The following is a 22,632-nucleotide window of genomic DNA, read 5'->3' as shown; positions in this document are numbered from 1 at the left end:
AATTTGTTGTTTGATGACTTTAAAAAAACTGTGACCAAATATGTGTGCTGAATGTTTGTAAACATTAATAATTTGTTATTGAAATGGTTCACTGTCAAATTACCAAATAGCATTTATTTAGAAAAATACAGATAAGATGATTCTGTATGTATATATATATATATGATATACTAGTGTCTGGTGTAAATGTATAATAAAACATTAAAAAATATATACTACTGGATCATATTGTTTTTAGAATTTGAAAATAATTATTAGTATTTACTATTTAGTTTATTATTGTCATTGAGTGTACGGAGAGTTGCAGTACAAGTATACAGCGTGATTAGATTAAAACAATAAAAAAAGACCTACGTGTTACCTATAGCTATAGGAACTTAACAATACTAAAAATTGATATTGTACAGATATTATGTTAGAGATCAATTTATTTTATATTTCAATACCTAACATATTTTTTACCGAACAAAGTGAATGAGTATTGGCAGTGTTTTTTTTTATTAAAAATTATAATGTAGGTACAGTTGTTAAAACTAAGAACAAGTCATAAACAATTTTATAATTTTGTCAAGCTACCCTTCAGAATACTCGACAATTTTTACAATCAACTATTAAGTTACATTTTAAAATTAAAATAATGTACAGTGATATAATAATATTCTTTTTTACATTCACTAATCACTAATAATACACGGTATTACTAAATGATTTCAATTAGCACGAATGGCTAATTTTTTTGTCATCTATAAATGTTATACTTAAAAATGATTAGGCCATTATTATTTACACTAATTCTATTCAATAATTTATACAGTTATACTTAAAAGTTTAAATGTAAATATGCATTTATAATTTGACTGTATGGTTGTATGAAATGTAAAATATAATTTTACTGGATTTCTTATTTTATTTTCGTTTTCACGTGAATATAGTCGACAATAACATTTTTGATGTAAATTCTTTTTATCCATGACCTCTAGGGCTCTTGCCATCTACAACTTAAAATATTAGAGATAGAAATTTTTTTTAATAAAACTCGTTTGGAATAGTTTAGCATTAATAGGTAGGTACATAAATATTAGTTTACATAATATGAACATTTACATATTACGTCATATGTAATATATATATAGATACATTTAGTCAGTAAAATATAATAACATGACCAATATTAAATATACATATTATACAAGCCATCTAACGAGCTAACTAAATATTCCAACGAGTGATTTGGTAAAAATGTAAAATGTATTTTCCATAAAAAAAAATAGAAAATTTTAATCAAAAACCATTTATAAAATATCAAATTATATAAACTGTAATAAAATATATATATGTATAGGTACTAGGTATATGAAAGTTAAAAATATAAAATGCAAATGTATTAGACTATTTTTAAATTGTAATAGAATTTAATTATAATATATAAACATGTAACAATTCCATATAAATATTATATTAATGTTATAATTTAAAAAATATTTTACGATTGCATTTAACACGAACTTTTTTCGATAAATAAAACGTGTAAAACCCGCATAGTATAGTACATAATAATAGGTAGGTTCCTATGTATAAAAGTTTAGCTAATAGCAATTATTATTTAATATGTATATGAGAATTTTTCGTTATTGAATCGATGATTGTATTTGCAAGTTTAATATTAATATATAGTATACGTTGCTGTTAATAAGTTAGGTATCTTCTATAGCTATACTATGTGTATAGACGTATAGTACGCCCAAGTCGCTCGACTCGATATATATTATATATAGGTAGTCTGTTGCAGAATGCGTACGTTGCAGCGTACTATGCAGATTGATTATTTATTATTATGCACATTTTTTACTTTCACATAACTGTACATCGTTCGTATAAGTGCTGATGATTCGTGAGAAACATTATCTCTACACTGATGTTCATAAATTATAATATACTCGTACATAAATATCAATGGTGTACACAGCAGTTTAATACAATTTTAGACGCGTATACACATTATTGTTTTGTATGTGTATACCTATATATTATAATATATTCTACCATCAATATCTAGGTGAAAAAGTGTTCAATTTCACTGATGGCATTACATATCTCAGTCACCGTCGAATATTAGAAACAAAAATCATTTAACAAGTGGTTGTCCTTGGTTCCACTGTTACAGTCCACAGAGTGCTGCTCCACAACACGCGACCTTGGCCACCCTTCGGCAACTTGATTGATGGTAGCCACTGGTCAGTTTTTTTCTTTTCTTTCTTTTTTTTTTTTTTTTTGGTAATAAAGCGATGCCTGCACGTACCTATACCTATATACTCGTTTATATAGGTAGTAGGCAGTATATATGAACATCACATATAACATGTATACATAATAATATATATTGTATAGAAACCTACCCTCGTTAATGCACAATCTTCTTTGTTTCCCCAATTGTTGTTAGAACCAATTATTACTCGGCATTATTGAAAGTTGGTGGTGTAGTTGTAGCTAGGGTACGTTCACACATACGAAATTTGTAGTTTTTATGGTTTCACTACCTATGCATAGCCGCATTCAAACCCCGTATTCGTTTTAGCCGCATACGCATGTATCCAAACGAAATCAAGGTTGTCAGTATTTTGACTCTCCAGCAATAAATGAGTGCTCGCGTATTCACGATAAACAAAAAAAAAATTCTGAAACACATTTAGTATAATATGATCTAATAACTTCGTGATTTTCGCTGAACTGCGAATTAAATACGTATGTAGAACGTGAATATTATAACATAATATAAAAAAAAAATTTGCCATTCAAAATACCTAAATTAGGGCAAATCGATTGTAGAGAACAATGTCAACACTGTTGCACTAAAACGACCAACGGGAGTCTCTATTTTGCCGATATTGTTTAAACTCTGGAACTCTCAAATTTATAGACTGTAGTATAATATACCTTCAATCCGTGGCCGAATGTTTATACAAAATTAAAAAAGTTATGTTCATTGCAGACTATATAAAGATAAATAATGAATATATTATACAACAATAACGATACACGCCTTGAAAAGAAATGCTTGTGATGATTTCGTGCAGATACGGACGCCTGCAACGAATGGCGGTGACGTTAAAACACAGTTTGAGGCCAAGTTCAAGGTTATGCAATGAAATGCTTTCATATGGCGAAAACAAATTGAATCATAAAAACGTAATAGATCTTTCAATCACGGTTAAGGTACCGTTATTCGGTCATGACCACCTGTCGGTGGATAAAAAATTAAAAAGTAAATTGCTTACTGATAATAAATTACGCAGTGCAAAAAAAAATTCGCAGAACCGGAACCATCAACATGCTAAATTTATATGTGAGCATAATATTATAATGACGTATTTACAATTTACAATCATAAATATATATTGTCTTTTGATATTCTGCAGTGCAGTATAATAAGACAGTTTTCAAACTCTTCTAAGAATAACATAATAATAAATTGTTTATTAAAAATGTCATTATTGGAATCATTTAGGCTAGGCATCTAGGCCGTATGGTTAAAAATACTTTCGATCAACATGTTTCTATAACTATCGGTAACAAATTTTGTCGATTTCGTTGCATATTGAATATATAGATAAATATTGATACTCAACTAAAAAGTAAAATTAAATTTTATTATGTAAATCAGTTCAACTTAATTCTTAAACAACGTATGTAAATAAATACTATCGTCGTATAATATGATATTAACAAGTCTTGTTTGTTAAAAATAATTTTCAAATGTATTCAGAATACGTATTTAAATGCTTTGTGTCATTTGTATTTGAAATACGGAAATACGTATTGGAATACTGTCTTTCAAAAGTATTAGAATATTTAAATGCAAATACATTTTAAAATTATTTCAAAATACAAAATTCGTTTAAAAACATTTATCACAAATTTATACTTAAAATTATTAATATATATTTAAATTAAATAATTAATATATAAATACATTTTTTAAATAGTTCAAGAATTTCAAATGTCAAATCCCTATTCTATTATATTGTCAAGTTAAACTTTAGCAAGGTAGATATGAATTTTAGGTATTGTGTAATCTGAGTATTTAATGAAATCTTAAAAATTCTTAGTAGCATTATAAAATATCATTTAAGACCATTTTTTAAAAATATTGTTCGTTGAAATACAACGGTATTGAGACAAAAAGTATTTTGGAATAAAATACAAAGAAAAAGTATTTTGAAAGCATTTAAAAAGCATTTAATAAGTTTAAAAGGATCATAATAATCAAAGCAAATCTAACCAAGACACTTTTACATCAAGTTCATCTGTGTTTTACATGGATATAGGTAATAAATTAAGAATTTGTACGTCACTGTAACATAATTTTAAATGATTTAAAATTATTCAGATTAGTTAAAGAGTGTTTTTTAAATATTCGTAAAAATTAAACTGAAAAAGTGTGTAAAACGTTAACACGATTTTAAATTTTTAATCATTATGTTTGAAATGTGTTATGTCATTTCGTATTCGTATGTTATGTATAGTTAATAAAATGTTTGACATACAATAATAAAGCATTCTTATTTATTATTCTTAATTTACGTAAGACATTGAAAAATTAAGTTATGCTCTTTATTTAAATATCTTACGTAAATTAAGAACAATAAAGAGCATAACGTACTTTTTCAATTTGAATATACTACTTATACAGTAGGTACGATCGTTTCGTTTCTATAAAGGGTGTAAACGTGCCCTTATAAACGCCATAAAACTGGGCCACTAGTCCGTGGCCTTGGTGTAACCCTTCGGGCATTGTTCACTACCAATCATTATCCAGCGTGTTAAATAAAATATATACAGCGAGATAATGTTTTTTTTTTTTGTTGTTCATCTCTGGTCGAGCGTATGCAAAGAGGATACAGGCGAAACAGTCGTCTGAAGGAGTAACAAACAGGTGTGCTGATTGCCTACCGGTTTTACCATCTGAATAGAACAAGATTTTCATTTCAGGATCACGACTAATTCTTATGTAAAAAAAAAATAATAATAACATACGAAGAAAGAATACAAGTTAATTAAAAAAAAAAAAAAAAACGGACTCGTTTTTATCTACCTGTTACTACCCCTACGAAAAATACAACGTCCTATAAGACTACATGTAATTTATAACTATACAATACTTTATGCTAAAATGAAGTTTTTAATCCTATTCAAAAGGTTTATTAGAAAACATTCAGAACTCGATATAGGTATTATAGTGGTACACTGTTTATTATTTTCATTAACGTTAACAATTTTTGGTTTTGATTAAATCTCTTTAAACGATAATGCCTATAGGTAAGTAATACCCATTATCTTAGATGTAACATCATGCATCGATGAGACAGAGCAAAGCAATCAAATAGCCCAATGTATACATTTCTTACTAGTAATCTTGAAAGTGTATCTAATTATTTATGAAATAAAATTATCAAATCTTCATTATAAACTTTATAAAGTCAAAGATGAGAAGTGAATTTTATTTTATAAAATCACCTTTTTTTTTATTAGGTACTATTTATGTAAGATATATACTATAAAAATTGTCATTAAAAGATTTCGTCTTGGTTAAAAAAAAAAGATTTAATACAATTTAAAATACGCGGGTTATTATAGTAATGATTAAAACTTATAGAAATAGTACGTATTTGTATATCGCAAAATATCTATTTTAATTTATTTTTCCATATTTTATCTATATAATAAAAATGAAAACCTGTTCGTTGGTAACCACATCAATCGAAAACGGCTGGACCGATTTGGCTCTTTTTTTTTAATTTTTATAATATTTAGAAGAGGTTTCTACGGAAACAAAAATTGGAAAATTCGTGAAAAACTGAAGGGTCTTTTTTTCAATAAGATTTTTGTATAGGTATTTGTTGGCGGTTACCATTGGTTGTATAATATTGTAATATAACAAGTAATATTAGCAAGTTAGTAGAAATTAGTTACTTTTTTCTATATAAATGGTTGTTACAGCCCACAGGTTATATGATATAATATAATTGATTGGATATATAAATTCAGACTTATAGTTTTATTATTTGGTCACTATAATATTTTTAACCCGCGTTGGTTTTTCCGAAGTTAATAGACTCAAAAACCACTGGACCGTTTTCAATAAAAAGTTATACCAATAGTGATATAGGTAATTAGAGAGTGTTTATAGTTTATTTTTTCAATCCTTATGCCCAGGTAGCTAGAAGATAGCTCTCGAATAAAGAATATTTTTTTGGTTTATTAATAGAATTTTATAGGTAATAGGATATAAGAATTATCTCAAATATGTTATATTCATTTTTTACAAATAAATTTAAAAAAAAAAAAATAAATCTTTGTCTCTGACAACGCCGTGCGGGACAGCTAGTTTGAAATAATACTGTTAATAGAAGAAAAAAATGATTAAAAACTATGATTTGTTTTCAAGTAAAATTTGTATTTTAACTGAAAACAAATATAGATTTTTGTTATAATACATAGACTTTATTATGATCATAAGACCTTTCAATAATATTGACATGTTTATTCTGTCTTATAATACGCGTGTTTTTATGTGATTTACGTGATGCCGTGGTAATATATCGCTTGTTGTATAATAGGTATTATAAACCAGTAAATATTTAAAATTTAAAAATTTAAAAACAATTTTTATACACTATAACCGCATATTGACGTGTAACTGCATATTGTGTGAAGTGTAAATTCACCTACGCAACGAATTTAATACGTCTATAGAATAACATAATATAGTCCATGACGTTTTTCCTCGGTGTCTATATAATTTGTATTGTTCTATTTCTACTGGAATCGACGAAAGTGTAAAACACCGTGGTTTGATTCCAGGTCATCAAAACGAGTCCATATTGGTTCAAAAAAATCCAATTCAGCTGAATTATTGAACCATTTATACAAATCTTGTGTAATGTTTAAAACAATTAATAGGATTCTACGAACGGAAATCGAGAAACATCGCATAGTACATATTTTGTAAACCTTTATTCGCGTGACTCGTACAACGAAAAATAGTATATTATTATATTATTATAGAGAAGTATTCATGGTACATTAATCATAATATTATATATTATATATTATTTTTTCAAAATTTCAAACCTTTATGATAATACACAATGTGTTAAATTAATAAATTATTATTGTATAAATTTCGATTTTATACTATCAAATATGTATCAATACGGAAATATTGCTCATTTATTCCTAGGATTTTGGCATGGAGCAGAATTCTTGTCAATTATTACTGTTTCGTTGATTCGACTGAATAAACAAATACGAACCTTCAGAGCAAACAACATTTACTTACGAATTAACAAGTATAAAATATGCACGTGTGCAATATATTATATTATATAGATATTTAATATTACATTTTACAGTCAAAACTAAGATGGATGTGAATATAGTTAAATTTTGGTTTTACTAACCGTAGTCGGCTTAGACTGAAACTTTAGATGTTTTAACTTTATTTTAATAAAAATTATTTATAGTTAACGTATGTGTAAGGTAGTTAGATCGTTTAAGATGAAATAAAAGAATTAAATATACATATTATATCTACACGAGTTTGTTTTAGAGAAATGTGTACGTAAATAGTTTTTGATTATTATTATTAGTTTTTATAATTATTAATTTATACAAAATTGAACATTGTCAAATCTTACACCCATGTATGTTTATCAGAAATGGTATATAGTTTTAACTTATGGAAAGTCGATAAGCGTGTCCCATATAATATCAATCAGAGGCTTGTTAATTACATGATATTATTATGTTTGTGAAACCATAAATGTTTTTATTTTATTTTCGCACACAACCCTCCGACCCCGGTCTCAACAGAAGTAATGCGGAACTCTCTTATCCATCTGCCAAGTCAGCGATCCAACTCATAATAATTATGTATACTTGACTAAACTTAGGTTTTACATATTATGTCTATTAATTAATGTACATAAAAACCGTTTGTATCTTTAGTAGGTACCTACTTTCACAATTCCATCGGATATTTGTATATTACAAAATATGTTATATAGAAAAATATACTAATTTCATATCAATAATATAAAGTATTTATAATAAAATATTAACGGGTGACATATACATGCGCCCAAGTCTCATACACAAATATTAAGCATATTATATACTATCACACCGGTGCAATATTGGAATGCCACTAAAAATGGCTGGTCGTAGATAAAACCGCGATGTGGTTTAGACACACGTCATCGGTATTCGGTATCATCGATATTAGTCTGGGTACCTGTCGAAATTTAAATTGTTTTATAACGTCAAAATAATCATTTATATTTAAATATCGTCAACGTCTTTACCGTCCTGTACAATATACATATAAACGGTCTCTGTCCGTATACATATAATAATAATAATAATAATATGTATAGGTACCATCCAAATATATATATATATAAACACTTTCAGCGACAAAACTCCAGACCAACATGTAATAATAATATTATGTAAGTAGTGGGTACCATCCAAATATACATAAACATACTTTCAGTGACAAAGCCCCAGACCAACATATTTTTAACTACGACCATTTATATTTTATAACAAGCGTGTTAAGAAACTGGTATCGTGTGGTACATATTATGTATAAATAAATCTGTGAATCTTATTATAATATTATATAGATTTTTACGGCCGTCGCAGGCTCCGACAACGGTATACATACATAGGCGGGTGGGGTATATAATATACAATTATATATATATATAGGGAGGTGGGTATATAATGTATTACAGTGTGCATCGTGTTATGTATAGGCAGGTAGGTATATAATATATTATAGTCACCATAGTATGTATAGCGTGTGCATCGTGTATTATATTATATTATATATATACACTATGCGCGTACATCGCGATACGAAGACGTCGTAAATGGTTAGGTTAGCGCTTACCTGCAGCAGTGCAATATTCCGGTTCGGTGGATAGATGAACAGAAAAAAAAAAAAAAAAACGTAATTGGCTAGGTATATATATATAAGTACATAGGTATATATATACTAGATATAGATGGAGCGACGACGGGGACACGCGCGCGGGGGTACGTGACGACCGAATGCCAAACGATATTTTACCTATATCGCGGTGCGGAAAAATGAACGTTATATTATTAGGTTCCAACGATGCAAATAACATTAAATAATAATATATTTATTACGTTACAACGCGACGCGCACGCGATACGATAACAGTATAATAATATTGTCGAATAATATAATGACGAACAATAATTATTACGGTCCGCGGGTGTATCCGTTTGGATTTTCGTTTTTTACGAGAGCGCGCGTTCTTCCTCTTCTAGTTCGATTCCCACTCAACGCTATATACACACACACACACACACACACGCATAATATATAGCAACGAACATACATATATATTATATACTAGTATATGGTCGTTGTATACATACGATATTTATACTATATAGGCGTGCAAAATAGCGCTGCGCTGCACGGGGGGCAGGGAAGGGGCATCGGAAAACCGAGTGCGCTGCTATAATATTATACTGTACACATATACAACAATAATATGACCGAGACCGATGTCACCTATATATAGCTGGGTCCACACACGGACGCGCGTTATTAGTATATTATACGTGCGTTTTCATTATTTTGTCGGGTGCACGCGACTCCGACACGACACGATTTTTTACATAATATAATATATTATACACCTATAGGTGGTTAGATACACACAGTAAATATTATTATTATTATTATTATAATATGTTGTACGCTTTTTTGTTTTCGGGATAAAAAAAAAAAACAAAACAAAAATCCCCTTCGCCGATCAGCCCAGCAACTGCACCGCCGTCACAACCCCGCCGCTTGCTTCACCCGTTCCCGTCTTCATCGTCGTCGTCGTCGTCGTCGTCTACGAATTACGATCACCATCGCCGCAGGAGAAACCCACACACCAGCCGCAGAAGAACATAATAGAATAATAATATTTTAATAATAAAATATATTATTATCAACTACACACGCGCGTAATATTTATATTATATTCTACGGCGTTTAGTCTCTTCTCCTTTTTCTCCTGCGCCTCCGTATCCTCCGTCTTCTCACTTTTTACAGTGACTCCGTCTGCCACTCCCTCACTCTCACTCTCTCACACACTCGCTCACCCGTCAACGTGCGTACTCGTAATAATACTCTGGGCAGCGTCTTTGGGGTGTGGAGGGGGCGGACGGCCGTGGCCTCAGCATCTGAAGGTGTGTGCGCGCGCCGCGCAAGTGTGTGTGCTCCTCTTCTTCGTCAGGCGTAGTCACCGGGGGCGCACTCGCGCACAGTACACAGCCGGCGGACCGCGGGAGGCTGAAGCAGAGTGGCTATGGACACCGCGAAAGGGGTAGTGGCTGCTGCTGATAACGTAACCGTAGTGCTATTGCTGCTGCTTTCCGTCGTGCTCCTGATATTGGCGGTCAAGTTGGCTCGTGGCCGCAAACCCTGGACAGCGCGCCGTCAACCAGGCAAATCGACAGCCGCCGCCGCCCTCACCGCCGTGCCAGACGGCCCAACGGCGTACCCGGTCATAGGGGCGTTGCACGCCATGGACGGACACCGGGACAGACCTTTCCATCGGTTCACCGAGCTGTCCCACAAGTACGGGCCCGTATTCTCCATGACCATGGGATCGATGCCGTGCGTGATCGTCAACGATTTCGATTCCATCAAGGAAGTCCTCATCACCAGTGGTTCTAAGTTTGGCGGCCGGCCTGACTTTAGCCGGTACAATGTGCTGTTCGCCGGAGACCGAAACAATTGTGAGTATACCAATGAAAAGGCCTGCTCTTTAATCATATGTTATTAAGTTACGCCGTGGCCTATGTAAATTCGGCGAGTCCGACGATTTCTATTCTGATCATGCTGTTCCGTCGCAATTCGATGCGACCGGTGCGACGATTTGTATTTACAAACTGTTTCGTTTTTTTTCGCATTTGTCGGATTCACGTAGGATACGGCGGTAGGGTATATAAGTAATCTGTGACACTTATATAAATCCTACTATTAAAGATTCATTTATTAACAGAGGGCATTTAAGTGTTATTACGATATAAAATCGCAAAATATTTTAAATTATCTATGTTTTTTGGTTACAAGTGATTTTTTAAAAACCAAATTGAATTCCCAATCAAAAATAATAATTTAAAATATAGAGTGTATCCGCATGGGCCATTTGATCACCCCTGAAGTATAATTATTAATTTTATACAATACGTTATATTATTATATATTACTATAGACGATTTATTTTTTTTTATTCTATTTTAACAATTAATATTCGCACCGCGCTCGAAATTATTATTATAATATTATTATAATGTTACGATGAGCATAATATTCTCGAAAACAAATTTATGGACGAGAATTTCACGGAACGAAATTTATTGTAATATCAAGTACCTACAAATTATTTATTTTATTTATGTTAAAAATGACAAAGAACTAACAGTTTTTAAAAAATATGTACTTATTTTTAAATAATATAATCTACTTATACATCATGTTATTATTTTCAACAAAATATTATTTATTATTTATATGTATTATGTATATATTGAATATATTGAATTAGCCTCTGTTTTAAGCTGGAATATCATCACGCTTTACATTTTTTTCAACTTGTTGACGTAAGTATTTTTAAATATAATGAATCTAAATCTGAATTTTAGCTTAAAATATTGAAAACGTTCAAATGCTGTAGACGCTAATTTTCTATACACTTAAATTGATTACGCTCTATAAAAATTGCCAATTTGCATGAAAATATCATATAATATAGGTACATCATAAGGTAACAATTATTTTACAAGTAAATAATCTAATACAATAATAATATGTACATCGTATAACAATATATATTTTTTTGAATGTGTGTATATATACAATTAGTTAAGTACATATAAAATATTCGTAGATGAGTTTTTAGATTTTCGCGCAACGATAAAACTGAATAATCTCAATAATCTTTATAAATAGTTATTTAATTCTGAGCCAAACGATGAATGTATAATGGTTTTACAATGTGTAATTTAAAATTGTTCATATTTAGTGTATTGTAAATTTTTTTTACGTATAAGGAATGCTTAAAAAACGACAAGCTTTCTGCAATAGCCCTATATGCTTACATATAGATTTTTAAATCTACATGTAGGTATTATATATATATATAAATCTTATTTTGTCAATACTAAGAGAGAGATTGTATTTTGACCTGAGATATTCATTAGTCATTACATTTCCGAAATCTTCAATCGTCAATGCTTTTCACGAGTAGATGACATACATTTTAAAAATCATTCTATAAGCCCTGATATACTTATATAACCTATATATAGGTATTAGGTGTTCTACCTATTTTCGAAAACGCAAATCCCACAGTAAGAATAGTCTTTTCAAATGTTACGATTTATAATCATCGTACTTAAGTGTGAAACAATAACACACTATCACTTTATTATTATTATTATTATAGGTACACAAATATTTTGAACCTCGCGATGAGCAAAATGTGTACACAAATATATAAAATCTAGTATCTGTATTCGATTAAGATTTTGTCCCATGCGCCTACCGCAATAGAAAGTCTAGAGTGTTCCATCTCTATTATTAAATCATATTCGAATTCGAATCGATTCAATGACGTAGGTATTTATATTTCTTTCGTTTTAGTTTGTTTATTTTTAAAACTGTTTATGTAAGTAGTATGAGTACCTCACTCGTCACTGAGTAAAGTAAACATTGTGAATTATGAAATATTTGTTTTTTTACGGGTATACACCTATAATTCTTACAACTAACAAGAATCCCAACACATCAATATAATATTATATAATTAATACTCATTAGTTTTCTGAAATATTTTACGGTTATTATTCATATATAGCCATGTAGGTAATTATGAATCAACTAAATTTATTATTGTAAGCGTTTTTTTAATGGGTACTATACTGACATAAATATGCGTGATATGCAGTATATTACTTTCATTATAATATAGGTACGGGTGTCGATTTAATTGCTAATCAAATTACTTGTTGAACGTAAAAATAAGGATTTAATACCTATCCTATTATTTTCTTCACATGAAATTCAATACTAATTTGGAAGTTCAATTGGGTTCAAATAATTTTAGACAGAGGTTAATATACTGTATTGAATATCATATATTATAAAGGTATTGAACTTTGCACTGTGGTATATTTTGGCTTACGAAAATATAAATATGAAAAATTACTATTGTACATGTTATAGGTACTTCAGCCACTTTTTCTTCCTCTGTGTCACTGTGCCCTTTATTTTTTTCCCTACCAAATATAGTCACAGACAATTCGTGGTCGAACAAGATGATCTCGTTTTCATAATATATACTTTCCAATATAATTTATCGTAGTAATAATTACTAATGGCAGCTGATTGCTACAGGTATGTGACGTTTAATTATTGTGCGATTACCGTATTATAGTTGCAACTCATTTCCTACAGGTAAATTGGTAAACTGTTTCATTTGTTCAACAAAGTTCGTCAATTGTTGCGAAAGGCCACATTTTTTTTGTTACCAGGAAATATTTGTAGGGGCCACAGAACCAAAATACGACTCCTTTAAAAAAATCACTCACCAATTTTCGTCTCCACACCCTTTACTAAGCAGTATGTTTAATAAAACGTTAGTTCAAATAATCAGACAAAATAACATTAAAATTGTATTTTAAAACCACTTTGTAGTTCGTGTCAAATACTTTTTTTAAATATCACCACTAGATTCAATGTTTCATTATAATACCATTTTTCAAGTTGACAATAATTAGTTATTATAGGTTTTAAAGTTCTAGACTTAGCTCTTTCCAATGAATGAGTAAATTGAGTACGAATAATATGAAATTGTAAGTGACTATTATTTATTATATTATTATCACTAATTAGATACTAAACACGCGGTAATAGTATAAAAATATTACGGCACGAAATATTTTTAATGATTAATAAGTAATGGCTAATGAGCTTTATCAATTAAATAGTCAATAATCTATAATACCTATATTATGGCTATATTATATTACCTACTTGTAAATAGATAAATACGTTTTTACAACTTTAAATTTATATAATGTACCTATAGACGTTTCGATCAAAGGGTCCCAATGGATAAATACTGGTTTAGGGGCCCACTGAATTTATATCGTAGAAAAGATTCCAAAAATACATAATATTATAAAGTAGGTATATTCAGTATTATTACACTAAGGGGTTTGAGTATAGGCAAACATGTTACATTAAAGTCGTAAAATATTACGAACGTCAATATAACATGGTTTATGTTTATGAGAAATAGAAAATAAACTTAAATTATTTTTATGTTTACAATTATAGTTGAATATAAATAATTATTTTTTTCTCACCTATATTTTATACAAGATTTTTTAACCTAAACATTCTCACAAAATAAAACAATACGTTTGTCAGTTCTTATTGTTACGGTTGCTTAACTAAACAGGGAAATCAGAATTATGTTTCAAGAATTTTTATCAGACATCAGTACATCACTAATGTTTTGGCGAAGGCAAATGAGTTATTGTTTATTGTTATATATAATTTAATGACTTAATAAATTGTTGGCTCAGCTCCCATAGCCTCCCCTCTCATATTTGGTCCATACTAGGTTCATGGTTTATTGGAGTTTATCATCAATATAATCATATATGTAACATAATAAATATAAGTGTTAATTCAAATAAAATCTCTTGTTTAGTCTACAAAAATTAAGGATTAATTATTCAATTAAAATAATTAGTTCACTTTTATCTAACTGGACAAAATAATTACTCAATAATTAGGTTTGATATGTGACCATCAAAGAGTCAATTGAAAGTGATCTTGATTATTTTCTAACGATTTACTAAAGATTAAAGAAACGCAATAATCAATAATCATATTAATAGTCGTTTTTCAACCTTTATACTAGTACAATGTAAATTAGGTACATTGTATAATGATACAAATGTATGTATAATATCAAAAACGTCAGTCACTAATCACTATATTATATTATAAACAGTACCTAACTATCAAGTACACCACATAGCTACATTCTGAAATATTAATTGTAGAGATAGATACATATGTCACTGTAGTTATACCCTAAAGTACAAACTATAATATGTATAATTTACTGATTACTGTATTACCCACTTATAAGCAAGGCTGGGCAAGCTTATGATTTTTTTTTAACTCAGCTAAGTTAAATTAATATGCACCTATTACAAAAAGTTAAAAGTTAAAAGTTAATTTAACTATAGGTTAACTCAGTTAAGTTAAAAGTTAATACACACTTTTTTTTAACTTTTTATTAAGTTAAAAAAAGTTAATTTGTTTATACAATGATAGCGTACTTAATTTTTTTCCAACCCAAAACTAAATTATAGTTTATAGTGTTTATACTTTATACAGTATTTCCATATAAGTTAGATTTGAATGATATACATTTTTAACTTTAAACAATTCACGGTAAATATTTTTTGACATCAAAACGAAATAGACTAAAATAGTGAAATATAATTAAATTAAAAACAAAATAAATTAACTTAACTTACTTCTTAAAATGAAAAATCAATTCATTCATTTTACGTTAATTTAAAAAGAAATTTAGTAAGTTAACAGTTAACAGTTATAAGTTAATGTAAAGCCAAAAGAAACTAGTTAAGTTAAAAAGTTAAAATAAAATTAACTTTTTAACTTTTTAACTCGTTAATGCCCTGCCTTGCCTATAACTTATAAGTACGGTTAAAATAATTTTATTTATGCAGTTTGTAAAAACAATATCAAAGTTAATTAATAGGTACATTTATACCAATACACAAATCATATTTATGAATATCTTATTACTATATTAATAATATTTTTAGGTATTAATCTACCTGGAAAACAATATCATTCCATAAATACAATTTAAATAATAAATAAGCCACGATTAAAAATATAATGGTTGACCGACGGGCTATGTCATGACTAAAAAACATTCATGATCGCTAGAAATTAGAATATTACTGCACGCATATTTTATACTTCCCCAGACTTGGAAAAAAAAACTAATATCATGGAAAAAATTAAAAAAAATGTTATTTCCACTACAATTATTTAGGAATTTTACTGTTTCTGCTAAGTCTGGGGAAAATGCATAGTGATAGGAAAAATTGGCTTTTGGTGATCATGACTGTTAATTATTTAGTAATGGGCTATGTCATAAGCGATATCATATGGTAATTGAAATTACTTTCAGAATCAGCTGCTTAACTAACCACAAGCGCTTGTGACATGATGTGTGCCAATCATAGACCTATAAACTAATGGATAGCGCATTCCACTCCGCCCTGCCTTCAATGCTTGGCGATAATATTATAACCATATAACTGAGAGAGAAAGAACACAAAGTAGTGAAGGAGCATAAAGCCCGCATATTTGCATAAGGAACTTACAGTATACATTTTACTACTTTGTTTTTTGTCTCGCTCACTCTATATCATACCCCTGACTCATTTCTCTAAGCGCTGTCCATTAGCTTATAGGTCTATGTGTGTGCCGATATAGAAACAGAATTTATGGGCTTATTAGCTCATTAGCTTATTGCTCTAAGTTAGCCAGCTAAGGGCCTGTTTTACAATCATAGTTTAAACCTCGGTTACGCCTAACCCACTGATTTTACCGCCTGAATTCGGTGGTTTAACCTTAGTTTAACGATTGTAACTTTTGGGCTACAACTCGTAGGCACACATATATGTTGGCTACCTGTGACGAAAATCTCTAGTATCAGAACTCGTTTGCTCACACATTTTGCTTCTCACTAGTCACTTTACAGGCTGAGGACTGTCTGCTTCAAACAGGCGTGATTAAAAATCTGCGTGTGCGTTACATAAATCGTCATATTATATCGTTACAGTATAGTCAATATAAATATTATCTAAAATTTGAATATCCACTCATTAAAACACGATATTCACTAAATTTATAATTATCGATATCAAAACATCGTTTTCCTCGCCGAGTTTCAAAAATATTAGAAATGTCTACGTCCATAGTAAAGAGTTTACGTCGTCAAAACCCTAGTACTTCACTGTGCTGAACCATAACTACTGAAACTGTACTAAAAGTAGTTAGGTACAGAAAATCCAAAATTATGATAAGATAATATTGGTATCAAATATTTGATAATTTTTACTGCAGTCTGTGACGATATATACATGTGCAATAATTGTGCATAGAGTTGTTGAATAACCTGTATAATCGTATAAATCGTATATAAATCGTATATAAATCGTGTATAAATCGTAGACGGAGGTGATAGGCCATAGACATATAAATAAATATCTATATGTCTATGCGATAGGCCCATAGACGGAGCATGCCTGGCTGTGCCACCGCGGCCGTGGTCGTCGGGGTATGGGTGGTGAGGTACTGAGGTCATGGCAAACTGCGTTATAGTGATGCATTATTCTAATAAGTCAATATAACGAAAACTTTGAAATCAAAAACGAGACTACCTACCTATTACTCATACTTAATACAAGTTAATTCAAAATTCGTTTAATTTAATTGAAACTTGTAAGAAATATACACGAATCATGATATAATACGATAATTGCGTGTTTATGCTGTTTTTGTTTTAAAACGATGCACAACCTAGTATGTTTTTTGTGCATGCGCAGAAGCATTGAACAACGTGTGCCGCACACGCACGCACTACACGATTTAAGATATCAGTGGCAGATCGTTAAATTACCGGCCAACATACAGCGGCGAACAAGCTTCTAATAGATGGGATGTGGATTGGTCGACGAACGCGATGCGTATCATCAAGTTGCTGACATACCTATCTATAATAAAATTATTAAAGTATTTTGTCATGCACACGATGTAGATAATACGGTGTGGACATTCGGCGTCAAATAGTGAGTCGTATTTTTACGGCATTTAATATGCGAGTATTGTCCGTCAGGAACGCTAAGAAGGCCGACTCTTTAAATAATTATATGTAGCGATATACGCATTAAGACTTTAGGAACGAATGCAGTTTACTTCCCAAACTATTTTGTGAACTTTTTTTTATTGGAAATGTTGGTATTTTTATGCTCAATGTGTTGGTGAAATCAGAATTTACCTATCTTACTTACTTTTTATGTTATTGTTAATAAGCCACGTAAAAATTCAACTAATTCAACCTAATATTGTGTATGTAATATATATATATTGATATATATTGTAGCACCAAATAAAAAATTATTACAATGCAAAAGTGCCAACTGTAATTCTTGCTATGACAAAATCATTAACTTTTCGTGTACCAAAAAATAAGTTTTGTTGTCTGTTGAGTAACCTGTATATCTTTCTTCTTGGCACCCTATTTTGACCACGGAAACTACCACCATGCCATAGCCCTAAAAATCTTGTCTTTTTTGAAGTAAAGATTGGGTATAGGGGATTATAAGTTCTTTATAGGTCTATGCTATGAACCATGAACTATACAGGAATAGACACTACGAAGTTGAAACAAAATCGCGGACACGAAGTTGTACGGGATTCGTACACATGTGATGTTACTGCTTTCTACCTGTTAGTAACACAAACTACGTTTTTATTCAAGAATCATACATTGTAAAATTCTGATAAGATAACCGATAAATAGAAAACAAAATATTATAATACAATTTATATACCTATAAACTTCCCATGTTAAAACTGTTTTAATGAATAGGTTAATTAATAGCGTTGCGTCGATACTCGATATGCACTGGTAGCGTACAATTTTGGGGCTGTCCTCCTACCCACCCAAAGCCTACAGTATCCAGTCCTGTGTAGTAGTAAAGCTCATGGAATTCATGCTATGAACACGTCAACTATAGTTCGCGAACACATGGCTAATAGGTGGGGTAAGCCATGCGGGTCACGGTAAACCGGTTCAATCTTCGTATCGCGGACTATAAATAGTAATACTATATATAGACTATACATGTATATTATAATAATATGTTTGTCTATCGGTGAAGCAAATTAACAAAACTCGCTCCGGTGGAAACAATTTGTACCTTGCGATTCGGGATATAAGGATATATGTAGTTTTATATTGGTTATTTTACTTTTTCTAATAAATTAATTTTGTTATTGAAACTTTATACTCTTCTGGTATACCTAACTGGTATATACGTTGGTAAGTATAATTTCTACTAATATTATCAAATACATTCAAATACACTTCACTTAAAGCAAAACTTATACGAAATGTCGGGAAAATACATACAAGCTGATAATAGTATCCAGACTCCACGTAGGGGCAACCCGCCTATAACCATCAGTACGACAGGTGTCAACAGCGCTCCCGATGTTAATTTGTTTTGCCAATATTATAAGCTTTATAGGCATTTAAAAATAATATTATGTTAGTAAAACAATTATTTTGTATTTTAATTTGTAATAATTTAGAATTTCTTCCTATGTTATTATTCTAAAAATACAATGAACATTTCAGTACGACGATTTTTGATTAAATAAAAGTATTCTTAAACGTGATCTTTTAGGATGTATAAATATAATGGAACAATGGTCCAATTAGATAAATCATGTATAATTGAATAATTAAAATAATCAAATATTATATTATATTATTCAATGACTGGTGACTAGGTACATCATATACGTATAAGGCAATCGGACTAACTGTGATAATTTTTTTCTTTTCTTCAGCATTGGCTCTATGTGATTGGTCATGGCTTCAAGAGACCAGGCGGAAGATAGCTCGGAAGTATTGTTCCCCGAAAGTGTGTTCATCCAACTATGGTCTTCTGGACTCTATTTCGTCCGATGAGCTAGACGTGTTTTTGGAGTCGTTGGCCGCAGTCGCCATCCGGGGTTCCGAGTGCGAGGTACAATTGAAGAAACCGTTGTTGATGGCCTGCGCCAACATGTTCATCCGGTTCATGTGTTCGACGCAATTCGAGTACGGCGACCCCAAGTTCCAGAACATGGTCCGGACGTTTGACGAGATATTCTGGGATATCAACCAAGGTTACGCCGTGGACTTTTTGCCCTGGCTGAAGCCGTTCTACGCGAATCACATGCGAAAGCTGTCCAAGTGGTCGACGCAAATCAGACAGTTCATAATGGACACGGTCGTGTCAAAGAGGAGCAGTTACACAAAGGCCGCGGCGTTAGACAGCCCCGGTGATAACAATGACTACGCTGCCGACGACGACGACGAACAGGAACCGACAGACTTCACAGATGCCTTGCTCATGAGCCTGCGCAAGGAGCCTGGGCTCAAAATGAACCACGTGCTATTCGAATTGGAAGATTTTATAGGCGGTCATTCGGCCGTCGGCAACATGATCATGCTCGCACTGTCTATGGTGGCTACCAGACCTCACGTGGCTCAAGCAATCCGGGATGAAGCCGAACAAGTCACCGGCGGACAGCGTTTGGTCCGCCTTTACGACAAGCCGGACATGCCGTACACCGAAGCAACACTCTTCGAGACTCTGCGCTTCATTTCGTCACCCATCGTCCCCCACGTGGCGACCGAGGATACTACCATCAAAGGTGAGGAAAACGATATGGTCTCAAACGATAGTTAAAGAACTCACGGGCAGTGTTGGGTAAATTACTTTTAAAAAGTAATGAATTTATACGTTACTCGTTACTTCAAATATTTTTATTTAAATTACATTTTCGTTACCTAAAATTATTTTTATCACATTACATTACTTTTTCATTAATAAAGTATTGCGTTACAAATAACGGTACTTACTAATTATTATGCATATATTTTACAATCATAGACCTAGTGATAAAAGACCTATTATGTACAAATGTACAGTCATCTCGTCTATATGGCTATATTTATAGTAACAAGTCATAAATCATAATTAATTTTAATTAAATTTTATTTTTAAACCAAACTGTTTTCTTTCTGCTAATAAAGTGATTTATTCCTGGAATGTTTAATAATATTGTTAACTATTATCGGAATCAAAAATAAATATAATTTATTTTTTATTTTTCCTGGAATATCCTATTGGCTTGTTTTTGTAGTACATTCAAAAGTATTATTTTAATAACGTGGAAAATAACGTATTAGTGCGTTGCTTCATAGAAACTACTTTTCAAAAGTAATTTTGTTACAATTGCGTTACTTTAAGTAAAATGTAATGAAATTACTGCTGCATTACTGAAAAAGTAATTGCGTTACAGTAATTTGTAATTTGCGTTGCCTACGTAACGTACGTAACCTACCCAACACTGCACACGAGATCTGTTAAAATCGTATATGAATTTCAAAAAAATCACTCACTTGTGATTTCGATTTCATAAAAAGGTCGATATACAAAACCTTAAACCACACACATAATCGAATCATTAAAATTAATATAAAAAAGCACTCTTAGTGCGAGTTTTTACCGTACAATATTTGTAATCTACAGACAAAATGTATCATGAACGATGTGGAGGATAAAATATGTAATCAAATATCACTATCAGACATAAAATAAATGCCACTTTTGGCGACGTGAAAAAAATTTAGAATAAATCCTTGTAGGCGGTTGCGAGTCGTGACTATTTATTATAAAATAATATTATACCTATTATTCAATATGTGTTTTTTTAATATGGCATAAGCACCTATATTTATATTTTGTTTGCGTTCTTGTACATTTAGGATTCAAAATATCGAAAGGCACGTGCATCATTATAAATAACTACGAAATCAACACCAGTCCTGCGTACTGGGACAACCCGGAAGTGTTCGATCCCAATCGTTTCGTACACCGCGAGTCCGGCGCAAAGCCGTGCATCCGGAAACCGGAATACTTTCTGCCGTTCAGCACTGGAAAAAGGACATGCATTGGACAACAATTGGTTTCCGGGTTCGGGTTCGTACTGCTCGCCGGAGTACTTCAGAGGTACGAGGTAAAGGCCACTGCTCAATTGGCGATACCCGAGGCGCGTCTGGCTCTACCACCTGACACGTACCCTCTGATATTGAAACCTCTCGATGGATCTCGATAGAATCGGATGTCGAATATAAATATCAAATATATTATACAATCTCATCGACATCAGACTAAAATGACAATCATTATCGTTGTACATTAAACTAGATAATTATTATACATAGGTAATTACACAAACACAAATAATGTATTTCATAAGTATCGAATCACAAGACTGTTTGAATTACAATTTATTCGTATATAAGAACATAACATTAATTTTAACCACAGTGTCCACGTCGTTATTCGATTGAATAGCGTATTGTTAGGTATATATTTTTTTTCAAATAGACTGAAAAACACTGTTTAAGATACATTTAGTATCGGTCCAAAAATTGTATTGTACTGTAATATACTAATATAATATACAAAAAAATTATAAGCATTTATTCCAATTTTATATCAATTTCAATTTCAATTTCAATATACATTTTTTGATTTAGTATAAATATAGATCTTTTACCAAATTGTATTATTTTTTATATATTATAATATATTTGTTGAATTTCAATTTCAATTTATAATTTA

At 30.9% G+C, this 22,632-nt stretch overlaps 2 protein-coding genes across 3 annotated transcripts in view; one reads left to right on the top strand and one right to left on the bottom strand.

Annotated features, from left to right (window-relative positions):
• LOC132942555 (cholesterol 7-desaturase nvd-like) overlaps nt 1-9,127 on the bottom strand; it is a 26,141-nt gene extending 17,014 nt beyond the window's left edge. Inside the window, exon 1 of the mRNA XM_061011089.1 lies at nt 8,957-9,127. The gene's annotated coding sequence lies outside the window, so the exon portion shown is untranslated. The remainder of the gene's footprint in view (nt 1-8,956) is intronic.
• Nucleotides 2,149-22,632, top strand: LOC132942553 (cytochrome P450 307a1-like). Of its 2 annotated transcripts, XM_061011087.1 has the most exons (4): nt 2,149-2,234; nt 9,862-10,833; nt 19,802-20,653; nt 21,771-22,632. In XM_061011087.1, exons 2-4 carry the CDS (start codon nt 10,401-10,403, stop codon nt 22,118-22,120), a joined length of 1,635 nt encoding a protein of 544 aa, XP_060867070.1. In that variant the 5' UTR covers nt 2,149-2,234; nt 9,862-10,400; the 3' UTR covers nt 22,121-22,632. The 2 variants fall into 2 exon arrangements, with proteins under 2 accessions (XP_060867070.1, XP_060867069.1); XM_061011086.1 differs by lacking the exon at nt 2,149-2,234 and having other exon boundaries at nt 9,600-10,833.

This window comes from Metopolophium dirhodum, chromosome 4 (genome assembly GCF_019925205.1).
Source record: "Metopolophium dirhodum isolate CAU chromosome 4, ASM1992520v1, whole genome shotgun sequence".
NCBI lineage: Eukaryota > Metazoa > Arthropoda > Insecta > Hemiptera > Aphididae > Metopolophium > Metopolophium dirhodum.
This window is presented reverse-complemented; position numbering and strand designations above follow the sequence as displayed.